Source organism: Kogia breviceps, chromosome 10, assembly GCF_026419965.1.
Source record: "Kogia breviceps isolate mKogBre1 chromosome 10, mKogBre1 haplotype 1, whole genome shotgun sequence".
NCBI lineage: Eukaryota > Metazoa > Chordata > Mammalia > Artiodactyla > Physeteridae > Kogia > Kogia breviceps.
This window is the reverse complement of record NC_081319.1, coordinates 44,599,995-44,613,140: the sequence shown is the minus strand read 5'-3', so window position 1 is coordinate 44,613,140 and position 13,146 is coordinate 44,599,995. Positions and strand designations below refer to the sequence as shown.

The 13,146-nt window shown below is 44.3% G+C and overlaps 1 protein-coding gene and 1 long non-coding RNA gene across 3 annotated transcripts in view; one reads left to right on the top strand and one right to left on the bottom strand.

Moving 5' to 3' along the window:
* The window catches only part of ENTPD3 (ectonucleoside triphosphate diphosphohydrolase 3), a 34,656-nt gene extending 32,357 nt beyond the window's left edge, over window positions 1–2,299 (bottom strand). The window contains exons 1-2 of one of the 2 annotated variants that reach the window (XM_067044524.1): window positions 2,046–2,299; window positions 1,193–1,244 (exon numbers count right to left, since the gene is read on the bottom strand). In XM_067044524.1, coding sequence (XP_066900625.1) covers window positions 1,193–1,232 — 40 coding nt within the window. In that variant the 5' untranslated portion in view covers window positions 1,233–1,244; window positions 2,046–2,299. Of the gene's footprint in view, window positions 1–1,192; window positions 1,385–2,045 lie in introns of both variants that reach the window. The other variant, XM_059075868.2, reaches the window with a different exon arrangement.
* The window catches only part of LOC136794992 (uncharacterized), a 146,236-nt gene that overhangs the window by 57,643 nt on the left and 75,447 nt on the right, over window positions 1–13,146 (top strand). The gene's annotated exons all lie outside the window — the stretch shown is intronic.

Here is a 13,146-nt window from a genome sequence, read left to right as displayed (position 1 = left end):
CTGGAGGGAGGCCAGCCACTGTGGAGTTAACCTTAAGAGCCCCTGAAGGGGTCCTGGATCACCTTTCTGTGATTCCAGATCAAAGGATATGACCCAGACAGAAACCGGTTTATCCACAGAGGCAAATTTTTGCATCAACTTTTAAACAATGCATATGCCAGTGTCAGTTATAGTTTAAGGGATTTTTTTTTCCCCCCTAACGAGACAAGGTAGAGGTTTAATCTGCCATGTTAAACTTGTCCTTTGGAAGGAATGTAACAAGTTAGTCTGTAAGTGTGACCTTACAGTATATTGTGTTAAAATTTCAAAGTGTTTTGAATACCCAGTTTAGGGGCACCACTTAAGAACATCTGTCCACGGGGCAGGAGTGGGGGTGATATATAAGCAGTCTCCTGACCACAGCCAGGAGGCTGGCCTCCTAAGTCCTCTGTGCTTCAGCAGTTTTCAGGTAAAAAGCTATGATTACCTTAAGCAAACCCTTGCCCCAGCAGAAAAGCCTATCACAAAGCAAAATGGACTAGACCAAGTCTCATTCATTTAGGGAACGCAGCTTACAGCTGTGCTGTCATTAGGACTGGACAAACACTGTAATTACCAGGTGCCTCCCGAGAGTGGAGAGGCCAGACCCTTCTGGGCTTCCACATGAGCAACTCCAAAATGTGCTCCAGAGGCAGGCAGGCGCAGGGCAAGCTTGGAAGTGTGTGTGTGTGTGAGTGTGTGTGTGAGCATTCTACACATGTGCCTGCAGTATCAGCGGTAACAACGCTGACCCATGGCGGGGGTGGGGGCGGGGGGGATGCTGTAGGCGCCTTGCCAGAAACAACACTTGGATGGAAAGAGAGGCAAGCTCCAAGCGCTTTACAATTCATCACAAAATCAACAATATTCTAAAGCAGACCTTACACACAGCTGGGTAAGGGAAACGACAAGGGCCAAATTAATGGATTATGCAAACCGGAAAAACCATTTAAGCGAAACAAGCATGTTAGTCCTTGTTTTGTGTTGCTTTGACGAAAAGAATTACTTTTATCTGTGGAATGCTGGTGGTGAAAGCCCGGTGAGCGACTGAGTCTCACACCAAAGAGGTTAAACCGTCATTTGCTGGGGACATAAATGAAGAGCTGTGGGCTGAAGCTGGGATTCTCGGGTGATGTGACAAAATCACATTTGCTGCCTGCTGAGCGATACTAACCTGCTTGCTCACAAGGTTGGCGGGTCAGTACCGTGAACATCTCTTCTTCCAGCTGCAGGTGAGAGAACACAGAATGACAGAGCTTCCGTGGCCCCTGACTTACGACGTTCCAAAATCTTGCACCGTGTTAAAACACAAAGCCACTTCACTTCTACCGAAGGAAAACCTTCTGGCGGACAGATGAACCTAGAACTTCCAAGACAGACCCAAAGCTGGGCTTACATTCTAAGGTCAACTCTCCCCACCGCCCCCCGCCCCATACAAGGAAGGGAAGAAGAACGGGTTTGCTGAATTTTAAACTCAAAAAGATTTCTAAGAAGTCAAGCTTCTCCTAAGGATTTTCCCACCTGTACACACCTCCCAGGGCAGAACAAATCCTCCACCTATTATGAACATTCACAGCCCGAGGAAGGGTTGTTCTTCAAAGCACGCCAGCAAGGGAGGCTTGTGTGTGTGTTCGCGGCCCGCGAGCCCGAGGTCGCCCTTTCAAGACCCAGGACGGTTATCTGTGGCTGCTGGCTGGCGACCATTGCAGGAGGATGTCGGGGCCCCGGCATCCAGCGCCCCAGGATATGGGAGGCCCCACGCTGGGCTGCGTCTCCATACAGCCAAGGCATCCAAACGCCCAGCTCATCTCCGGACTCGAAGAAGCGCTTGGTAAAGACGTGTCCACCTCTCCCGGCACGGCGGGGACCACCTCCCCACCGCCCTAGGATGTGGGGCTCCCGTCCTTCGGTCCCTCCCTCCGGCCCCCTGCAGAATCTGATTCCGTTTCCTTCCCTCCCAGATCTCAGCCTCACGAAGCTTCCCGTTCCTTCCGCGGCGGCTCGGACACGGGGACCTCTGTCCTCACCTGTGCGCAGACGACCCGAGGAAGGCGACTGGCGCTGCCGCAGTGCCAGCTGGCGGCCAGAGCGCAGGAGGCTCCTGAGGAGGCGGGACGAGGCGGGACGGGGGCGGGGCTGCCGCGTCCAGGGCCCGCCCCCTGCGCCGGTCCGGGCCAAGCACCTCTTAACCTTCCCTCTTCTAGTTCATCACCACCCGAAGTGGGGGTGGGGAGGGGCGGGAGGCGCTGCGAGGCCTTGGCTCTCCACCCGCGATCCCGCCCGAGCCTACCTGGGGAAGGTGGGGCGGGGGCGATGTCTTCTGCCTGCCGCCCTCTTCGATGTCGAGGCCAAGAGCCTTTTGATCTGTCTTTTAGTTTCCACCACTGTTACCCCAAGCCTAAGTGGAGGGGAAGTGGGGGCAGGGCAGGGCAGAGACTGGAAACTCCGAGGGTATGCACAGGTGGGCCCTGTGACCCACCTTTCTGTGAGGTCGAGACCAGTAAACACCTGTAATGTTGGGGGTGAGGCAAGTAAGCAGACTGGTCCCTGGGTCACTTGGACCAGGAGAGCAAAGTAATACAGAGACGTTCCCTCTCAAATAGTTTAGCAGAACCACCTTGGCTATGCCCAGGGACATTCTCACTGATTACTGAGCAGTGCTCTCCCACACTGCATTTTATATGTGTGTCATTAGGCCAAAATTCAGGGCAAGCACTGCCTGGAAGAGGCCAAATAGGAAAGATGACAAAAATGCAGCCATTCAAATGCCCCAGGAGTCTGTTTTTAATGCAGCAGCAGATAGCCTTCTGGCCCCTCTCAGTGACCCCCAAGGACTCTTGGAATGATCCCAGCAAGAGGCATAAGCAGGCTTTAAAATATATATATATATATATATATATATATATATATATATATATTTATTTATTTATTTATTTATTTATTTTGCTGCGCTGGGTCTTAGTTGGGGCATACAGGATCTTCTTTGTGACCTGCAGGATCTTTTTAGTTGCAGCATGCAGGATCTTTAGTTGCGGCATGTGGGATCTTAGTTGTGGCAAGTGGGATCTAGTTCCCTGACCAGGGATCAAACTCGGGCCCCCTGCATTGGGAGCATGGAGTCTTAACTTTTGGACCACCAGGGAAGTCCCATAAGCAGCCTTCTGTTGGATCATCCCTCTTTGTGGTTCCTGAATGTCTGGAAGGAATTGCTGAGGCCCCAACTATGTCCTTGGGAACCAGGCCCTGTGCACCACTAGTTTTCTGTCCTGTGCAGGTAGGGCCAAACCCTTCATGAAGCAAGAGGGCCTTCAGAGAACAATGCCCCTGTTTTGAGACCTCTGAGACCATAGAGGTATGGGTGTGTGTATGTGCGTGCACATACTCACACACACAAGCATGCAAGAGCACCAGTCACTCACCCCGAATCTGATGGACATGGACCCTTGCAGGAAATTTGTACAGAGTCTACAGTGGGGCATTCAGTAAATACTTGCTAAATTGCAAGACTTCTTTTCATTGAAAGCTGTGGGTCAGCGAAACACAAGGCATAGGATTGAAAGATGAGGGACTGTCTGCACCCAGGGGACCATAAACCCACAAACAGCTGCTGATGCTGCACCTAGGCCTGGGGTCGGTGACACTGGCTCTAAGGGATGAATGGCTGACCTTAACATCCCCAGTGGTTTCCCAGGAGCTGAGAAGAGTTTCCTGAGCCTAAAGGGCCTTGAAATTCAGTTGGTACAGTTCATACTTTGAATGCTCTCCTCAATCTACAGGCCCTGGAATTGTGAGCACCCACCTCCTTTGAGACCTCAAATCTACTTTTATTTTTCCAAACTTCTCTGAAACTCTCTGTTCCAGGCACTGTCTCACACTTCTTTGCAGCTCCCCAAATAGTCCTAGTCATTCAAAGGCACTTCTCCCTCAACCTTCCATGTATAAGAACACACACACACACACACACACACACACACACACACACACACACACACACACACAATTCTCCATCAACCCTCCACATGCAGGAACAAACACAGATACATACATATACATACATATGCAAACATTTATGGTTTTTCCTGATTTTAAAATAATACAGATTTGCCTTACCAGGCATCAAACCATACTATAAAGCTACAGTAATTAAAACAGCCTGGTTTGGGCACAGGAATATACCAAGAGAGCTAAAGAACATAAGAGATAGTTCAGTATCAGACTAGTTAATGGGTATGGGATCTAGTATAGCATCAAGAGGAAATTGAAAGAACATATTATCCAATAATTAGTTTTGAAACCTCTACTTTTCATATTTTAGAACAAATCCCAGTCACTCATCAGACATAAAAATAGATTTTATGTAGATTAAAATTTTGAATAGAAAAAGGATTTAATATATTAAGAAAATAGAGGAGGATATTTTTATGATCCTTGGGAAGGAACAGCCTCTTCTAGCATGAGATTAAAGCAGGGAGATAAACAAACTTGCATCCATAAAAATGTAAAACAACTGCCTTGAAAAAGACACCCCCCTAAAAAAAGGGATCAACTGTGGGGAAATATTTAAGAATGTGATAGCAAAGAGTAAAAAATCATGATATATAATGAAGTCATACAAATCTATGGAAATATATGAATATCTAAAGTAGAAAAGTGGACAAATGACAAGCACTGGCCAATTTAAAAAGAATAAATGGCCAATAAACATGGCAGAGATGTTTAATCTCATTATTTACCCAAAAGTTGCCAATTAAAACTTCAATATCTTTAAATAAGATTTTTTGGGGGACTTCCCTGGTAGTCCAGTGAGTAAGACTCTGTACTCCCAATGCAGGGGGCCTGGGTTTGACCCCTGGTCAGGGATCAAAGTTCTAGTTCCCTGGTCAGGGAACTAGATCTACATGCATGCCGCAGCTAAGAAGTCCACACATTGCAACTAAAAATCCCACATGCTGAAACTAAGACCCAGTGCAACCAGAATAAATAAATAAACAAATAATTAATTAAAAATAAATAAATAAGGTTTTTTTAACTGATCAGTTTAGCAAAGCTTAAAAATATCTGTGAATGGCTATCATCAAAAAGAACACAAATAACAAATGTTGGCGAGGATGTGGAGAAAGGGGAACCCTCCTACACTGTTGGTGGGAATGTAAATTGGTGAAGCCACTGTGGAAAACAGTATGGAGGTTCCTTAAAAAACTGAAAATGGAACTACCATATGACTCAACAATTCTACCCCTGGGTATATACCTGAAAATAATAAAAACACTAATTGGAAAAGATACATGCACCCCAATGTTCATAGCAGCATTATTTATAATAGCCAAGATATGGAAGCAACCTAAGTGTCCACCAACAGATGAATGGATAAAGAAACTGTGATACGTGTGTGTGTGTTTGTGTGTGTGTATATGTCTATATATATATAAAATAATTTTGCCATTTGCAACAACATGGATGAACTTGGAGGGCATTATGCTAAGTGAAATAAGTCAGACAGATAAAGACATACTGTATGATATCACTTATATGTGGAATCTAAAAAATGCAACAAACTAGTGAATATAACAGCAACAACCACAAAGGATCTATGATGCTCCATGCTGGAGAAGGTGTGGGGGAAACAGGCTCTTTCAAAGCTTATGGGATGTGACATGCCCTGGTTTTCTCCCCACCTGTCTAGATGCTTTTTGCTGGTTTGTGCTCCTCTGCCAGGAGTTTCTCAAGATGTAGTCCCAGGCCCTCTTTACTCCTCACTCTGTACTCTCTTCCTAGGTAATCTCATCCATGCCCACGGCTTCTGTTCTGTTCACAGAAGCCTCTCCAATGCATGTCTCCTGCTCAGGCTTGCCCTCTTGAGCTGTAGACTTAAGAGACTTGCCTGTTTGACTTCTTCGGATGTCTTAGAAGCATCTCAGTTTACTAGGCTTCCAACTGAGCTCCTTATCCTCCCCCACCGGACCATCAACTCCTCCAACATTTTTAATTTCATGGCACCCCCACTCATCCAGGTGGGCAAGCCAGAAACCTGAGGGTTATCTTTGGTAATCTTTCCCTCCTTCCTCATAATCAGTCACTAATTACTGCTGATTTTAACCTCTTATTTATCTCTCCAATATGTACTCCATCTTCACCACCACCACGGTCTGAGCAAGGGTTTCTCGGTCTAGGCACTAGTTGTGTTTCAGGCCAGATAATCCTTTGCTCTGGAGGCAATCCCATGTATCGTGATTAGGAGCATCCCTGATGGTCACTCACAAAATGCCAGTAACATCCCTCCACACACAGTGGACCAACCAAAAATGTCTGCAGACATTGCCAAGTGTCTTCTGAGGGGTGAGATTTCCCAGTTTGAGAACCACTGGTCTAAGCTACCATTCTCTCTCTCCTGGATATGGACAATGGTCTCAATTTCTCCCTTTCTGACCCATTTTCCCATTGCTACCAACCAGCCTCCTCTTTTCAAAACACAAATCTCACTGTGTCAACCCCATCCTTAATATACTCTTCTGTGCCATCCATTTCTCAGTGGATACAGACTCAAATCCTCGATAAAAGGTGGGGGACATGGTGGGGGGGTATGTCCCTAGGAAGGCCCTGCAGGGTCCTGCTTGGTTTCCTACGGATGCCAAAGCACCAGAAGGGAAGTCCAGGCTCCAAGGACAAGCTGCACGAATAGCGCAGTTCCTGGAAGGCAAATTCTGGCTGCTCCATGAAGCCCACAAAGACATGTCCTGCCTCAACAGACTCACTGGAACTGCCGTGGAGAGATGGCAAACGCCCCTTCATCCAGGACACCTGCCTCTATGAATGCTTCCTCAACTTGGGGCCCTGGGTCCAGCAGCCGGACCACAGTGGGCACAGAGAGCAGATCTGGACCTGACTCTCTGCAAAGATGACCGTCAGTCCTCGTGGGAAAACTGCTGCACCTACTTTACCTAGAAGTGTGCTGCACAACGTAACCGGTATCCAGTGGGGCTTCCTGCTACCCCTTCGATTTCTACTTCCCACACCTGTCACTCTGCGATGAAATCAAGGGTTGCTCCTATACAGCATGAGCCAACTGCAGCCAAGGGAGTGGTCACTGCATCCAGATGTGGTCCATCCTGGCCCAGGGAGCCCCAAGGAGGAGGTTCTATGCTGTGACATGCACTGGGTCTGTGCCCTGTGGGGCTGGCCTCTCCTGCTCATCCTGCCCCTGATGCTGCTCAGCTGAGCTATTTCTACCTTCTGCTACCTGGATATATTGGCTTGTTCAGCCCCACAGCACCAAGACCCTCAGCTCCTGCTCAGTGGTGGGGTCTCTGTCAGCCAGTTGAAATAAATAGACACCCTTGTTGCTCACACAGAAGTCTCGCAAAAGGATATATGATGGAAAGTAAACCTCCCTCCAATGACAGCTGCATTTTAATTGTTTCTTACAAAAAATGGGAGAGTTGTTCTGAAAAAATTTCAAATTTTTCCAAGAATTTAATATTTCTGTCTTTTTTTTTTTGACTGTTAATATTTAAAGTTTTCTTGGTTTACTTATTTCTCCTGCAAAATTACCGACATACTGTTGCTGGGCCTGTTTCCCATCAGAACGATGCCTTGCACTTTTTCCTTTTTGGGCCCCTCCAGCTGGGGTATCTGAGTGTCAGGTCAAGACCCTGTCTACTAATGTCACCTTCCTGAGAGTTTCAGCTCTCACCCTCCTGCCCTGCACCTGATCCATGCTTCTGCAATTCTTCTGATTTTGTTTCATTGCTTTTTCTTGGCAGAAAGCATGTCTTCACTTGCTTTACTATTTTTGAGTTTGGAGAACAATAATTTTTTAAATGAAAAATTGGAGTAAATTGTGATGTCTACTTAGGAAGGAAAACTGCCCTAGGATGTGGAGAAATTCAAGAAAAGATGGCTAATAGTGATCATATTTTCTCCTCTAAGGTATGCCATAGGCTTGACTTGGAGGTCATAAAGGAGTGTTTGGGGATGTTTTGTAGAAAGAACCTTGTCTGAAGGAGCCATCTAAAGAGGTTCAGGCTGATTCATTCCATTTCTTATGACCAGAGCCTTTTAGGGCTTCATCACAGGAGGTTATAGATGGGTGTTGTGAGGTTCTCCTAGAAACAGTCTGGATTCTAGCAGTATGGCTTATATGATTAATTTGGTGCCTGGTGGTGACTAAAGATCTCACCAGGCTGAATGTTGAATCTTAAATATGAACCAATAGCCAAGACAGGGCAAAGCCACCAACATTCATGATGGAGAGAGAGAAAACAAAAACAACAGTAATAACAAAAACTGATCAGAAAAAAGGAACTCATAGAACAATTAAGACAATGCAAGTAGCAGAAGAAAAGATAAAAAACAAACCCCAGAATCACTAAACTTCTCAGAGAAACTTGCAGATACTATATCCATTAAGCAAGAAGGAAACACGATGGAAGGGGAACTATTTAGAGTACATGAAAACTTCTGTTGGGCATTTAAAACATGATAGATGAAGGGAAGAGTCCAGTTGACTGTTTGGAAAATAAATATGAAGAAATATGTTAGGATGTATTATAAAAAGATAAAGATAAGGAAAAAGAAATTATAAGAAAAAGAGGATCAATTCTGGAAGTACAGCATCCAATAACAAGTTCCAGAAATACAGCAGAGAAAATGGAGGGCGAGAGATTATCAAAGAAGTAATACAAGAAAAAAAACCCAGAATTAGAAAAAAATAATGTCCAGATTGAAAGTGCTAAATGGAGTGCTGAGTACAATGGATGAAGACAAAGTCAAAGAAGACATGTTATTTTCAAAACATTGATGACAGAGAGAAGATTGGAGAGAGAGACGGAGAGAGAGAGAAGGAGAAAGAGCAAACAGTTCACTTACAAAGGAATAGAAATCAGATTGGTATCAGACCTCTTAATAATAACACTGAATACTAGAAGAAGGTGAAATTATGCACTAAGATTCCCTTCTGTGGCAAAGTAAAATGGTGATGATGGTAAAAAATAATTCCAATATACAAACAATAGCTAATATTTATTGACTATTTACAAAGTGTCAGGAAGTAAGCTAAGTTCTTCACATTGACCTTTCTTGCTTAATGCTCCCAACAAATTTATAAGTTTTATTATTATTCCCAATTACATATGAAGAAACTGAAGTGCAACATGATTAACTTGTTAAAGGTCAAGCAGAGAGTAAACTTAGGAGGCAAAATGAGTTTCCAAAAACTTATGAAAATACTTGGATCATGCAGTAAGATGTTAATGTTATATCTGTCATACAGGGTAAGAGAGTAAAGAGAAGAAAAAAACAAAAAGAGAATTTGACAAAGATTCCCTACGTTTTAGGTGTAAAAGAAATATCACTCAGAGATGGAAAGGAGAAAAAACAGTTTTGTAGCACTTAGGAACTGTTATTTCTGTTTCACCGCTGTGCTAATGAGCCTGACTGCAAAGTCTTTGCCGTCAGGGAATGTCTGATACTTTGCATCCACTATGATACTAGGCACCAGAACAAATACTCATCTACTGGTGAAGCCAGCTTGTTATGTCAAAATGTGTTCTGCTGTGAATGAAGCATATTTGCACCTTGAGCCCCACTTACCTTGTGAAGCAGGAGAGGGAGTTCAAGGGAAAAACATTCAGGGTGTTTTGGCAGCCCCTGGAAAGGTGGGCGTGTCTCCTGAGGAAACAGTTTAATTTACTTTTCTCCAAGTAGAACTGTGTTGGTAACAGAGTCTCCGTGAAAAGTTAGTGTGAACAAAGGAGGCTCTTAGGAAGAGAGTGAATCACCTTGGGTACTGCAGCTGATAACCAGCGTTGGTAATCTTCAAGATAGGCAGAATAAAAAAAAAAATTCTAGGGGAAATTTGATGTGTTTGGGCATTTGGAAAAAATTATTGTTAGACATGTAACAGATCTTTTGGATCGCTTGAAAAAATATAGAAAATTAAGCAAATAAAAACTGGGGGAAAATAGAAAACTGTAAAGGGAAGGAAGCAAATCATAGAACAGCTTGGCTCACCAGTGAATAATACTTACATTGGCTGTTTGTTCAACCAAGAAAGCTATGATTTAACCATATTAAGATGAAGAAGAGGAAGCAGGTGGTCATGACATATAAGAGCACGAAACTCTCAAATACCATAATTGGGAATTAACTGACACGCTCTAAAATGGATAGATCTAGAAGGGGCAATAAGAGCATACTACTTAGAAATGTGAGACTAAGTATGAGAAGCAGCAGCTGAAAGAGCTGAAAGTAGATGCTTCCGAAGGACAGGGCAAGGGTGGGGGTAGAGATAGGTGGGGGAGAGACCTGTCTTTTAACACTATTTATTTTAAAATAATGTGCCTGTTATTCTATTATTAATTTTTTACAATAAAAAGTATTTTCAGGGGGCTTCCCTGGTGGCGCAGTGGTTGAGAATCCGCCTGCCAATGCAGGGGTCACGGGTTCGTGCCCCGGTCTGGGAAGATCCTACATGCCGCGGAGCGGCTGGGCCCGTGAGCCATGGCCGCTGAGCCTGCACGTCCGGAGCCTGTGCTCCACAACGGGAGAGGCCACAACAGTGAGAGGCCAGCGTACAGGAAAAAAAAAAAAAAAGTATTTTCACAGGTTTCAAAATTCAAATGGTACAGTAAAAAGTCTGTCTTCTTTCCTGTCCTTTCCGACCTGGCTCCCCTCAGCAAAAGCCTCCAACATTTATTCCTTGTGCATTGTTCCAAAGACAATTTAATTATATTTTTTATTAAAGTGAATATATATATTTTTAATTAGACATTTAAAATGTTTTTTTAATTTTTGACTGTGTTGGGTCTTCGTTGCTGCACGCATGCTTTCTCTAGTTGCAGCAAGCGGGGTCTACTCTTCCTTGCAGTGCGCAGGCTTCTCGTTGTGGTGGCTTCTCTTGTTGTGGAGCACAAGCTCTAGGCACACGGGCCTCAGTAGTTGTGGCACTCAGGCTTCAGTAGTTGTGGCTCGCGGGCTCTTAGAGCGCAGGCTCAGTAGTTGTGGTGCACAGGCTTAGTTGCTCCGCGGCATGTGGGATCTCCCCGGACCAGGGATCTAACCCGTGTCCCCTGCATTGGCAGACGGATTCTTAACCACTGTGCCATCAGGGAAGCCCTAAAATGAATATTAGTTTAAAAGGAGTTTGGGCAAAAAGAAAATCTGCTGAGGTGTGTAGTGGACATGGTCCAATAAAATAAATTTTATCTTAATGTAGTGAAGTGACTTTTGCAGAAAATTAATAGAATGTCCTAACTCCTTGACATTATCAATAGTAATTCATACCATGGCTTTAATAACATTTTTGAAGAAATAATTATGTCATTAAATTAAAAATCAACAAATTTGCAATAATGATACCATCTCTTTCTTTCTTAGAGGCATGGGCCTCAGATTTTAATTTTCTTATACCTCCTGACACTTTTAGAAGGGAAAGATGCTGACTTCAAGCCAAATGTTCTGTCCTTACACTTGATAATAGATTCCTCTCCCAGAGCTAATGGTAAGTTTAGCTGCAGGTTTACCTAAAAGTCAATTACAAATATTGGTAAAGGCAAGATGCAATTTGGGGGCAGCTTAACTTGTTATTAAGTACAAGGTGTTTCATCCAGTCTTGTTAAACACTTTTCCCAGGGCTCTAAGGATTCATTCCTAAGCATGATGTCCAACAGGTGGAGGAGGCTGAGGGAGAGATGGAGTGGGAAAGAGTAACATCTCAAAGTCCACCCTGTTTAATTGTAAACAGTCCTGTAAACAGGACTGAGAGAAGCCCAGTGCTTTTTTTTGTTTTGTTTTTGCTATACATTTTTTTGAATTTTTATTTTACTTTTTTATACAGCAGGTTCTTATTAGTTATCTATTTTATACATATTAGTGTATATATGTCAGTCCCAATCTCCCAATTCATCCCACCACCATCACCCCCCACCCCCTCGGCCCCCTGCTTTTCCCCCTTGGTGTCCATACATTTGTTCTCTACATCTGTGTCCCTATTTCTGCCTTGCAAACCGGTTCATCTGTACCATCTTTCTAGATTCCACATACATGTGTTAATATATGATATTTGTTTTTCTCTTTCTGACTTACTTCACTCTGCATGACAGTCTCTGGGTCATTCCACGTCTCTACAAATGACCCAATTGCGTTCCTTTTTATGGCTGAGTGATATTCCATTGTATATATGTACCACAACTTCTTTATCCATTCATCGGTCGATGGGCATTTAGGTTGCTTCCCTGACCTGGCTACTGTAAATGGTGAGAAGCCCAGTCCTTATAACTATGTGACCATCGCATCATTTGCCACATCCACGACAAAACAGGCTCCAGATAGTCTGTTAAAATCTTCTTCATGTTCATTTATTCATTCATTCTAATATCAAGTTGTATTGACTGCTTACCTTGTGTCACCGCTGGGCTATCTTTAGGAACTATACAGAAGAGGAGTGAGGCAGACAAGGGCTCACTGGCAAGATGCTCTTTATTATTTTGTGATGCCAACTAACCAAAGGACTTGATGAAATCATAGATTCTGGAGCAGGAAGTGACCTTAGAAGTTATCTTTCCAGCTGGGGCTCAGTGAAATTAAGCAACTGGCCCAGAGCCTCACTGGTATTTGCAGAACTGAGATGAAAACCAGCCACCAGGACTTCCCTGGTGGCGTAGTGGTTAAGAATCCATCTGCCAATGCAGGGGACACAGGTTTGATCCCTGGTCTGGGAAGATCCCACATGCCGCGGAGCAACTAAGCCCGTGCACCACAACTACTGAGCCTGCACACTAGAGCCTGCGAGCCACAACTGCTGAGCCCGCATGCCACAGCTACTGAAGCCCATGTGCCTAGAGCCCATGCTCCACAACAAGAGAAGCCACTGCAATGAGAAGCCCATGCACCGCAACGAAGAGTAGACCCCACTCGCCACAACTAGAGAAAGCCCTCGTTCAGCAACGAAGACCCAAAGCAACCAAAAAAAAAAAAAATATATATATATATATATAAAACCAGCTTCCAACCTACTTGGGTCCATGCAATAGATTATTAAAAGTGTAAAAGAACTGTAGGCAATGACATTCTGTAACTCTCTTCATAGTGAGGTTCTGGAAACATGACTGAATGGGCTCCTCGACTTTTTAC